General features: G+C 36.9%; 1 protein-coding gene across 3 annotated transcripts in view; it reads left to right on the top strand.

Annotated features, from left to right (window-relative positions):
- Nucleotides 1-12,501, top strand: part of SLC30A6 (solute carrier family 30 member 6) — a 45,743-nt gene that overhangs the window by 19,331 nt on the left and 13,911 nt on the right. For 2 of the 3 annotated variants that reach the window (XM_069583619.1, XM_069583618.1), the window contains exons 9-13: nt 1,886-1,934; nt 2,251-2,370; nt 4,735-4,837; nt 5,761-5,808; nt 6,962-7,030. In XM_069583619.1, coding sequence (XP_069439720.1) covers nt 1,886-1,934; nt 2,251-2,370; nt 4,735-4,837; nt 5,761-5,808; nt 6,962-7,030 — 389 coding nt within the window. Of the gene's footprint in view, nt 1-253; nt 306-1,885; nt 1,935-2,250; nt 2,371-4,734; nt 4,838-5,760; nt 5,809-6,961; nt 7,031-12,501 lie in introns of those variants that run through there. The other variant, XM_069583620.1, reaches the window with a different exon arrangement.

Genomic DNA, 12,501 nt, shown 5'->3' with positions numbered 1-12,501 from the left:
GCCTTAGCGTACATAGATTAGTTGATGTGCTCATTGCAAATAATTATATTTTGTTAATTAACTTCATTCCCAGGAACTCTCCGGGGCAATGATGGGTGGGCATATATTTGAAAGTAGCCAGATTTTGGTCTTTTTGATACATTCTTTTACTTTCAAGTCTTTAAAAATTCAGATAGAATTTTTCATTTTAGTGGTCTAAATTATTGACATTTTTCACTAATTTCAGTGTTTTGGAATCCTACTCCCCAAAACCAGGTTAACCACTGTTGGATGGCTGGAGGAGTTTTACCTCACTTTACACTGAGGTAAAAACAAAAGCGGGCTGTGTACACACACCTACACTTTGAAGAAAAACTAGGGGAAGGTCTTTTTAAGTCTCACTGACTTGAATACCAAGATAACCAGGGGAAGAAAGCTTTCTGAAATACCCATTCAAGCTTAAACAACTTCCCAAGTGTCATGAAGTATGAGTTGTATTTGTATGAATTAGAGTTTAAGAATTACTGCATAAACTAGAAAATTAAATAATGATATTTATGATCATCAATTATTTTGAAAAAACTTTATTAAAATACTGTTATGCTCATTCTTGAAATTTTAAGAAGGTACAAAGATTTACAAACTGTGTTTCCTTGAAGAGCAAAAAATACAAGAAGGAAATAGTACTGGTAATCTCATGAGCCAGAGATAACATCTGTTAACATTTCTGTTTTGTTCCTTTTTTTTTCTGTGCAAATATGTATATTTTTTTACATACTTAGAATTGTATCAGTTAAAAATTTTAAGTTTGGCTTTTTTCACTTTACGTCTTGAATATTGCCTGTTATTAAATAATCTTTGAAAAATAATTTTTGAATGCTTGGATAACATTTTGTCATGAATATTTAAAAAAATTAGTCTATTGTACATAGTCAACTTTTCCTTTTAACTGTAACCACCTTTTTTCTATCAGATTTCTTATATGCATTTCTAATCTTCTCAGAGAAAAAATTATAAATGGGTTAAAGATACAGTATATTTTTTAAGTGTTTGATATATATTGCCAAGTTTATTTCCAGAAAAATCATCTAGTTTGTATTTATATTAGCTGGAAATGAAAGTTCGCAGAAATATCAAGATTTACAACATGAGTTGAAATTTGAGTGAAAAATAATATTAAAGCACTTTCTGCCAGGCACTGTGCTCAATACTCTACACAGAACCCATTTAATTCTTCCTATAACCGTATAAGGTAGATCATTTTATTCTCCCCACTTTACAGTGAGGCACTGAGAGATTAAGTCACTTGCCTCAGGGCTCAGTCAAGGGGAGGGTTGAGGTTGAAGCCAAATATTCTGGCACCAGAGTCTGCTTTAACTGCTGTTCTAGGCCACTTTTTGTATGGCTTGCCAATCTTTTCTACATCATGGTGCACATAAATGAGAATTTCTGTAGCACCCTGGGGTAAGCGTAAGAGTATGCTTGCACCTGGAGGCTACATGTCCAGGGTCAGTCACTGACTGCCACCTGCATGTAGCCAGATACCTGGCCTCTCTGAAAGCTAAGAGAATTAGTAATTGGTGGACCTGCAACTCATTCTCAACACACTGGTTAGGAAGCTTTGCTTTGCAGTATAATAAGCCTTTAAAACGTCAAATTAATAGTAACGATGACATATGTAAGTTCATTGATTCCATCAGGTCAGCTATGTACTGTAGTTGAAACTACTTTTCATTTAGTATCCTAAAGGCATAAAAAAAGAAAAAAGTTCTAGGTATAATGTATCCCTTTGTAGTGTTACATAGTAATCATGAAATTTATTTTTTTAATTTAAGAATCAAGTATTTCTGGTAATCTAATAATTATTTCTGGTAATTTTAATAATTTAAGTATTTTCTTTTTAAAGCTGCTAGTACAAGTTGGCTTCAAGAGCATGTTGCAGATCTTAGCAGAAGGTACGATGTTTGGGGTTTCATAAAATACATATTGTTAAAGGAATGCACAGGAAGCATATCTATTATGGGAACTTAACATTATTCATTGCTGAGGTTACTATATGAATCTCACAGATCAGATTCTTCTTTTCCCTTCACTTTTTCTTATTTTTTAATTGATGATACAAAAAAGAACTTTACAAGTGAGAGATTTGTTCTCAAATCCTCCTTGTTAAACAATTTATGATACTAAAATACAAGTCATCTTTTATATAGTTTTCATTATTATTACATAAGTTTTGCTAATGAGTACTCTTTTTGTTTGTTTTCTTCATAGCTTGTGTGGAATTATTCCAGGACTTAGCAGTATCTTCCTTCCCCGAATGAATCCATTTGTTTTGATTGATCTTGCTGGAGCATTTGCTCTTTGTATTACGTATATGCTAATTGAAATTAAGTAAGTATTTTTTATTGCTCTCAAGTGGATTTCCATTCCTGGGGCCTGATTTTTAAGGGCATTAGGATGCATGCAGATTAAGTTTATAGCATGTTTATGACCTATGCAACTTTGGTCAAGTCTTGTCCTCAAGTGTCTTCATCTGAAAAAATTAAGGGGGTTGGATTCAATAAGAAATCTTGACTACAATCTATAATGCAGATGGAAAAACTATTTAAATTCCCTTCTGCTGGCCAGATGAGTGAAACAGAAGAGGAGAGTAAGAGACACATAAATCACAGCTGCTGCTGCTGCTAAGTTGCTTCAGTCGTGTCCGACTCTGTGCGACCCCATAGACGGCAGCCCACCAGGCTCCGCCGTCCCTGGGATTCTCCAGCCAAGAACACTGGAGTGGGTTGCCATTTCCTTCTCCAGTGCATGAAAGTGAAAAGTGAAAGTGAAGCCACAGCTGCTGTTGCTGAATGAGGAAAGAGGAGTAGATGTGAACCAATTTTTTTTTTAAAGCAAGCCTATTAAGAAATAGTCTTTAGCAAGCTTAAGTTTAAGGTTATGACATTATTCTTTGACTCCCTACCCTTTTGCCTGCTCTCCTAGGACATCACATACCATTGTTTGTATTTTCTACCTTTGTGTGATTCCTTCACTTTATTTCTAGCCCACATCTCTATATCTCAGAGCCTATCTTCTGTTCGTGTCCACCTTGACTGAACCTGTTTTCCCCATCCGCTAAACTGCTTTTTTTTTGTATTTCCTGTGAGAGTGAATGCTACTACCATCTATTCCATTGCATTCTACTTTTTTTGTTGTTCGTTTTAATTTTATTTATGTGTGGCTGCACTGGGTCTTTATTGCTTCATAGGCTTTTTTCTGGTTGTGGTGAGTGGGGGCTAGTTGTGGTGCTCAGGCTGCTCACTGCATTTGCATCTCTTGTTGTGGAGCACGGGCTCTAGGGTGCACAGGCTTCAGTAGTTGTGGCACATAGGCTCAGTAGTTGTGGTGCATGGTCTTAGTTCTGTGGCATGTGGGATCTTCCTGAATCAGGGATCAAACCCGTGTCTCCTGCGTTAGCAGGCAGATTTTTTACCCCTGAGCCACCAGGGAAGCCCTGCTTTCCACTTTTACTGCTGCTGCTGCTAAGTCACTTCAGTCGTGTCCGACTCCGTGCGACACCATAGACAGCAGCCCACCAGGCTCCTCCATCCATGGGATTTTCCAGTACTCCAGCAAGAGTACTGGAGTGGGATGCCATTGCCTTCTCCGTCACACATCTTTAGTTACCTGCTATTTTGCTACTGAAGTGATTATTAAAAGTTGCAAATCTAGACATAATATTTTCCTGTTTCAAAATCCTCTCCTTTCTATACTTAACAAAATTAAAAGTTGTTAGTATGGTGAAGCCTGTATCAACCTTACTAGCCATCCATCTGCCTATACGTACCTGTTCATAGCTTCTTCACTGCATTAGGATTTTCATGCCCTTGCACATGCTACTTTCACTGTTTACAGTATCTTGCCCCCATCATCTTGGCCATCTTTGAAGGCTCAGCTCAGAAGTCACCTTTTTCATTTAGCCTTTCTGGATTATCCTACCCCTGTAGGCTCACTACTCACGCCTTTGTGCAGCCATGATACTCTGTAGGACTTCTCCTTTGTACTCATAGTCATTTCTTGTATTTTTCACATGGGTGTTTCCTGTCATTTCAAAGGCAGGAACTGTGTCTTTACTTGTGTTTCTATTCCCAGCTTATAGGAAAAAGTGAAAAAGAGTACATGATTAGTTTGTAACCTTTGGCGTTTTTGGTCTCTGTTGTTAATAGAGCTGTGAACTATTGATGAGCTATTGTACTTCAGTCACAGTGTTTACTGTAACAAATTCTTAAAAATCTCATCTTATGAAATTCCTGGGGAATTTGAAATTTTTTAATACTAATTATTGGAAAGTTTATGTTTACAGCAAGTTGATAGAATCACAGATGAATTCCATTGGTCTTTATCAGAAATTACTAAAGGTTTTTATTTGTTGCAGCAAATATGTATATATGACATAATTACAGTTGACAAGTAGATTAAAAGTACATTGTGGGGAAACATTTTTTCTTCACCATCTCTCTTCACACAAATTAACATAATTATTAGTTATTTTCCCTTAAACTTTGGCAAGAAAGGATTCTAAAAACTTTCTTTTTCCCTTTGAGATGCTCTCATGGCAGTAGTAGCCAGCTGTGGTAAAATAGTCCTGTTGCTTGAGGTAATTAAAGTTTGGTGGATTAAATTGTAAGAAGCCTAGTGACGGATTTAAATTTAACATTTAAACATTTAATCTTAATTTAACATTTAAGATTTAGAATTGTTTTTTCTTTTTAGTAATTATTTTGCTGTAGACACTGCATCAGCCATTGCCATTGCTCTGATGACGTTTGGCACTATGTATCCCATGAGCGTGTACAGTGGGAAAGTATTACTCCAGGTAATGGTCATCTTTCAGTATGCATGCTTAAAATTAGCTATGTTCTTTTACCAGGTTATAAAAATAAACATGTTCTTCTGCCAGATTATGAAATTTTTAGCTACTGGAGGGTCCTGTTGGAAATGAAGCCAAACAATAACCTCTGAAATTTGTATAGTAAGAACCAGATGAAATTATGTTGGTGTACAAAATAGGCACAAATGAGTCTTCATATATTTACATATAAGACAAAAACATAAATGAGAAACTTTGCCTCTAATAATATTTCAAGTAAAAACAATATTAGTTAAAATCTCTTTAGATACTTATTTTCCCCTAAGAAATGTATTTTGGCTATTAATATAATCCAGTTATGATTGTTTTCTTATTTCCTATCCTTGAATTAGTGAGACTTCTAAATTTCAAACTTAAAAACGAGAAATTACTCCTTATTGAAACAATAGGAACACCTGTAGACAGCACCTGGCTAGAAAGATGGTTTCCCAGGATTAGATGAGTATATAAGCACTGCTTCTCATTATGTCTCTCCCACACTTCTTTTCTAAAACATATGGGTTGTATCTCCCTCTCCAGAAGCAACAATAACAATAAGGTATTAGTTTACTAGTGCTGTGTCTTATACAAAATTTTACTTTCTTAAAGATTTTTTTGTTGATTTGTTGGTTCTTTAAGGCTTATTTGGTTACGGAAATAGCAGCTTCTTTGCAAGATAAGAAATAAGCGTGGGTGGATTCCTGATGTTGCTTTATGAGTGAGTCAGTTGAAACCTCTCTTTCCTAAACCATGTGAAGGCACATGTGAAACAAAGCCAAGGCTGGTATAAAATGCATGTTTGTTTTTGTTTTTTTTTACTGTCAGGACCACTGTTGCAGAATTTTTTATCTCTCTAGATTCATGTTCTATTTTATTTTTTTTTCCCCTAGACAACACCACCCCATGTTATCGGTCAGTTGGACAAACTTATCAGAGAGGTAAGATGGAATAATAAAATCATTTTAATTTATGATTAGAGAATACAAAGAGTGGGTACAAATAATTTCAGGCTCTTTCTAGAATTTTAGGGAAGTTTTTGTAACATAGTGGCAAAAATAGAAAAATTTGACCACTTGCTCAGTCTGGAAGCCAAATTCACTTGAAATAAATGTAGACGGTAATTGTCTAAAGACCACACTATTTGTTATAAAGAGCTGTGAATTATATGATTCTGTACTCAAACCTGGGCTTCCCAGGTGACCCAGTGGTAAAGAATCCAACTGCCAATGCAGGAGACACAGGAGATGCAGGTTTGATCCCTGGGTCGGGAAGTTCCTCTGGAGGAGGAAATGGCAACCCACTCCATTCTTGCTGGGGAAATTCCATTGACAGAGGAGGCTATAGTCCATGGGGTTACAAAGAGTTGAACAAGACTGAGCACACACACACACAAGCATATTCAAACTTAGGATTTTAATTAAGTCAGAGGCACTTTGACATGGTGATTGCTTCACCACATAGTAGGTTTTGATTTTGTATTGTTTTAAAATTCCACCTGTTAACTAATTAAGGAATAAGATAATCAAATTATTTGAATGTTGAGAGTAATTAAGACTATTGATTGTCACTATCACAGAGGCCACTTTGATCAGTGTAGCTGACCACTTGTCTCAGCTACTAGGTCTATGCCACTGTACCAATGGGCTATACACTGTCCTTGGAATTTCCTTTTGGCTCAAATCCAGATGATATCCTGTGTTGTACAGAAATGTGTTGAAAGAATCCAGAGGAAGAAATCATTGAGAAGACAAAAATTCTGATACCTCAAGTACTGGATATAAACATATACTATACTAATAAGATAAAAAGAACTACACACTGTTGGAACAAGGTGTGGGTGAGGGAAGTAAAGACCTAATTCTAAAGAGACTGGTGCAGATAAGAAACTGGGGGGAAAAAAAAAACCAGACCCTGGCTCAGTATGGAACAAGAAGAAATGATATCTTGAGTGAATGGTCTGGCACTTGGCTAATGAGTGTCTTCAGGCAGGGTCTGATCATGTCATTCCTAGGTGTGGAGCAAGTCCATAATTTGACTGAGTTGTGTTGGAGATATCAAATACACAAACTCTATTTCTGTGTTTTTGATTAGGTATCTACCTTGGATGGAGTTTTGGAAGTCCGAAATGAGCATTTTTGGACCCTAGGTTTTGGCTCATTGGTATGCTTTCTATGTATTACTTTAGTTATATTTTAAAACATAGTTTATAATTTTTAGGCTCTTTACCAGTTCCCTCATGGCTCAGCTGGTAAAGAATCTGCCTGCAGTGTGGGAGACCTGGGTTTGATCCCTGGGTTGGGAAAATCCCCTGGAGAAGGGAAAGGCTACCCACTCTGGTATTCTGGCCTGGAGAATTCCATGGACTATATATATTACTTTAGTTATAATTTAAAACATAGTTTATAATTTTTAAAACTGAGAAAAGTGTTTCTTTAAAATTTTTATGGATCCTTTGATTCCCATTTCTGTTCAATAAAGTAAAATATGTAGATGGATTCAGTAACCTAATTGAGATTAATTAAGGGATGTTTTTCTTCTATTTTTTCCTTTCAAACTAAATGATCTTAATACTGGCCTGTTCAAAAGAGAAAAATCCATAGTCAGACATTCCTAAATATGAAAATGTTGCAAAAGTAAAATGTGCTTTTATTTTCTTTTTATTACAGTTCTGATTTTGGAGATTTTTGCTGAATATGTTAAAGAGTTATAATAATAGCTGTTTCAGCATAAAATTCTATCTTTTCTAATCCAGTTTTGACCTTATTACCAAAGAGATTTTGTTATGGCATGATTTTATTCCTATGTCAGGAATGATGAAGAAAATACAGGAAAGTACCCAGAAAAAAAAATTGAAACAACCATAATCCTATCATGTGAAGAAAACTGCTATTGATTTTTTGGTTTAATACTTACATACTTAAACTCTTTAGAAAATGAGGTCATGCTGTTTTATAATTTATTGTTTTCACTTAATATATCATAAACAGTTCTCCATGTTATTAAATATTACTCTTCTACAGTACCAGTTTTTAAAAAAAAATAGGATTTGACTTTTGTAACGTAGATTTTAGAGGCAGATTAGGGTTGGTCCAACAGCTCAGTGATATCACTGCTTTGCAGTCTTTAATTCAGACTTACACTCTTTGAATGGAAAAATGGCTACTTCATCTCTCCCTTCCTCTTCTCTTCCTCTCTCACTCATTATTTTGGATATCTAAAACTCATTCTCTAGTAAATTCTTCAGAAAAAGGCCCTTGCAAATAATATTCCCTAAATATTTGCATGTTGAAAACAGTTGTGAACATTATTGAAAATCATTTGGCTGGATATAACATCCTGAGCAGATATTTTATTTTCTTGAGTTTCTTACCTCTGGCATAAGACATTATTGTAATAAACCCTGATGACTCATAGTCTTATTTTTTCCTGTTGATATGTGATTTGATCTTTTTACTTCTATGCCTAAAATATTTTTTCAGTCCAGTAATTTTACTAGAATCTGTCCTGGTGTTGATGGTCAGTTATTCAGGGATGCAGTATACCTTTCTATAATGTTATTTCAAAAACAGTTCTTTAAAATTTTCAGGAAAGTTTTCTTTAATTAAAGTTCTTATTAGTCTCTTCTCTTGCTTTGATTTTCTTCTTTGGAAATGCCTATTATAAGCATGGTGGAGCTTTACCTTTCTTTCATATTTGTTATTTTCTTTCAGTTACTTAGTGTCTCAATTTCCTTTGATTTTTAAAACTTCTCTTTTTATCTTTTTTTTTTTTCATAATATACCTGTATGTTTATTGCTTTTCTAGCTTAATATTTGTTTCAGAAATTTGGGGAGTGGGCATGCTTCGCGACTTGCCCTATCTTAGTTCCCTGACCAGAGATTGAACCCAGGCCCACAGCAGTCAGAGGACCAAGTCCTAACCACTGGATAGCTAGGGAATTCCATGAAAAAAAATTTTTTTCCATGTATTTCTAATTGCCACTCCATTTCTAGGTTTTCTATTTTGATTTATATTCTACTTAATCAATTCAAAAATTGATTTGAAAAAGAAAGTCAGTTCTCATCAGTTTTGTAGGTAAATCTTTCCAATCTTTTATAATCTATTCTGTATTCTCCTTTTTTCTTATAATAACTATGTGTGGGATTTGGATTCAGTTCTTTTCTTTTGCTCCTTTTTATGTGAAGTTCGTTTTCCTGAATTTTAAAATAAAAAATGGTTTAAGGTAGTGTGTCTAAATTCATGGTTCTAGAGTTCCCTCTTCTGATGAGTCTGTGAAGTGAAAGTTTTTTCCCTCTTGGTTCTGTTCCTCTCCCAATTGTATCTGAACCTTCTTTATCCTCTGTTTCTACTCTACTGCTCAATTTAGATTCTCTTCCCAGCTGTTTCTTCTTAATGTGGGGCTTTGTGCTGGAAAGGAGCTTTTGAGAGCTCACAGGGTCGTACTGCTCCAGTTCTTCATATCTTATTGCAGACACAGTGCATTCACCCGGCATTGAAATGTGCGAAACACCTTCCAGTTTCCAGCTGCCTTTCTCAAATTCACTGTCCTAGATTTCCATGAAGAGCTAGTTACTTACTGTGAGGTTTTTAGGTTAATCAGATGCCCTATTGTATCCTCTACAGATGCTGATACCTTATAGGTCTTACAGTTTGTATTTGGGTTTTTTAGGGTGTTATGTTATCTTTTTTTTTTTTTTGGTAGGTGTTGTCCATAGGTTTTTGAATTTGCTATCTTAGTTTGTTTTTATGGGGATATTTGGGGATTTCAAAAAATGCTACCAATGTTTCTTTCAAGAATCCCAGCATAATTTATAATGACTGCAGAATTTTACAATATATGAATATACCATATTTTATTTAATCAATCCTCTAATATATAAATTTTTTTTTCTTAGCTGTGCTATGCAGCATGCAAGATCAAGGCCATTTTTTAATTGGGGATAGGAGGTTTTGATGTTGAGTTGAATGAGTTCTTTTATGTCTTCATCAGACATACTATTTGCAAATATCTTCTCCCATACAGTAAGTTGCCTTTGATGGTTTCCTTCACTGCAAAAGCTTTTTAGTTTGATGAGGTCCCGTTTGCTTATTTTTGCTTCTATGTCCCTTGCCTGAGGAGACAGATCAAAAAAATATTGCAAAGGCTGATGTCAAGGAGCTTATTACTGCTTGTGTTTTCTTAAGTTTACTCGTGTACATGGTATGAGAAAATGTTCTAGTTTTGTTCTTTTGCATGTAGCTATCCAGTTTTCCCAGCACCACTTGTTGAAGGAACTATCTCTTCCCCTTTGTATTTTCTGCCTCCTTCATTATAGACTAATTGACCATATGTGTGTGGATTTATTTTTGGGTTCTCTGTTCTGTTGCATTGATCTGTGGGTCTGGTTTGTGCCAGTACGGTGCTATTTTGATTATTATAATAGTATATTATACTACAAATATGTTGGGGGGATGTGTCATTTCCTCAGTTCTGTCTTGCTGCAGCAAAAATTTGAAGCAGTGGACCAGTGTTACAGCTCGGTTATAGCTCAGTTTTATTTGGTAAACAAAGGAAAATACATCCTCGAGGAGGGAGGATGGGCCAACCCAAAAAAAGAGAGGGGCTCAGTTTTGGCTCCTTTTTTATCTTCTTTCTCCTCCCCCTGAACCTACCCTATGTAAACTGGGCTAGCCAGGAGAGCTGTTTGTTTCACCTGAGGTCCTCACTCTGGTCCTTGGACCTTCCTTTGTTCTATTTTTGTGGGCTTTTTCCTTTCTTTGTCTTTTAGGCACCACTATTTTGGACTCCTTTTTCCTATTCTAGCTACCTAACATTCCCCCCTCAAGAGATGAGAGGCCCAATTCTTTGGAAATAGAGGCGTCAAGGTCTCTGTTACACTTCCTGCTGAGCTGGGACAGTGAGGGGCACTGGGCCTCCCCCTCTTGCTAATCTCAAGCCTCAGAGTCCTTATAGCAGTATCCATCTAAGGGTGAGTGATATTTTCCATGGTCGAGTGTAGTTTTATATATCCTTGTTGAACTGGCACCGCATGTTGTAGCTTGTTGACCTGGGCAGAGATAAAATGGGTTAGACAATTGATAATACATGGAGCAATCATAAGCAGCATCAATATGGTGATAACAGGGATTAGTTGGAGCATTAGCCAACTCCAAGTTCCCCCTCGCCAGGAGAAGGATCCCCCAAAGAGAGATTGGAGCCACCCCAAGAACTCTCTAGTTCATTCTTTGAGATCCTGTAGGAGATGTTTTTTTGAGGACTGTGTTTTTCTTGAGGACTGTGAGACTTTCTTTAACTTAGCTGGAGGTATTTACCCAGAAATGATATGTCTCATTCAAGGTGGCTCAAGTCCCTCCTTGTTCAGGGATCAGGAGGATCTCCTGCCTGTTTTGGAGTACAACCGCTGCCAAGCTATGTTGGCTCTTTAGAGCTATCTTGAGAAATCTTATCCCCAGAAACTAGATTTTGGGGGTGTTCATTAGAATGACACTCATTTGCGGTTCTGAATAGGTATCTGAGCTCCCAGGGGCTCACAGGTGTATTGAGTGTCCTCTTCTGTTTTCTTCCATGGCTTGACTCATGAGTAGTGAATCCAGGAGTTGTGTCCTGATACCTTGACTGCTGTGGGCATAGAAACTATTACAGGGTAGGGACCTTTCCATGTGGGCTGGAGTTATGCCTTTGGGGACCCATCTTTCTAGACTTTAATTACAACTTGAGTCCCTGGAACATTTAGCGGTAACTCTTTAGAATCTTTTGGGTCCTGGTTGACACCTCACAAAGTGTATATCTTGTTGGAATTGCCTAATGGCCGTGGTATAAGATGAGAGGGTTTGAGTCTCTGCATCTAGGAAGAGGTCACTGACATAAACAAAAGGTCTCCCATATAGCATCTCATAAGGACTAAGACCAGCCTCTTCCTTAGGGGCCATGCGGGTGCGGAGGAGAGCTATCGGTAAAGCCTCCTTCCATCCCAGGGAGGTCTTCTGGGTTATCTTTTTTATCGCTGATTTTAAGAATTGGTTGGCTCTTTCTACTTTTCTTTAAGACCGAGGCCTCCAGGCACAATAGAGATAATAAGAAATGCCTAATGTTTTAGAGACCCTTTGGGTGACCTTAGAAATAAATGATGTCCCATCGTCACTTTGTAATGACCTGGGCGGGCCAAATCTCAGAATGATTGCATGGAGCAGTTTTTTTTGCCACCTGCTCAACCTTCAGTCCAACCTGTTACTGTATCTTATCATGACTAGTAGATATTTATACCCTTGAGAAACTGGCATCTGGGTGAAGTCCATCTGCCAGCCCTTTCCTGGGTAGGTCCCATGCTGTTGGACAGGCTTGGCCAGTTGGAGTCTTCAAGCTCCTTGGGGGTTATTTAATTGGCAAGTGGGACAAGAAGAGACCATTTGCCTTATAGTTGTTTGGAGGCCTATTCCTCTGAAGGACCTTTCTAGTAATCTTTGGAGGGCCTTCTCCCCTAAATGAGTGGTGGCATGTAAGGAGTTAACCAGCTTCCATTGGAGGTTCCCTGGCAAAAAAAGAAGTCCCTCCTTTTGGAACCATCCCATATGATCTTCTTGAAAGCCCTCATTCTTAGCTTTAATAGTCTTACCTTCAGTATATGAAGGAG

The sequence above is a fragment of the Ovis canadensis genome, chromosome 3 (genome assembly GCF_042477335.2).
Source record: "Ovis canadensis isolate MfBH-ARS-UI-01 breed Bighorn chromosome 3, ARS-UI_OviCan_v2, whole genome shotgun sequence".
Classification (NCBI taxonomy): Eukaryota; Metazoa; Chordata; class Mammalia; order Artiodactyla; family Bovidae; genus Ovis; species Ovis canadensis.
Note: the sequence above shows the minus strand (reverse complement) of the source record. Positions and strands in the feature narration are given on the sequence as shown.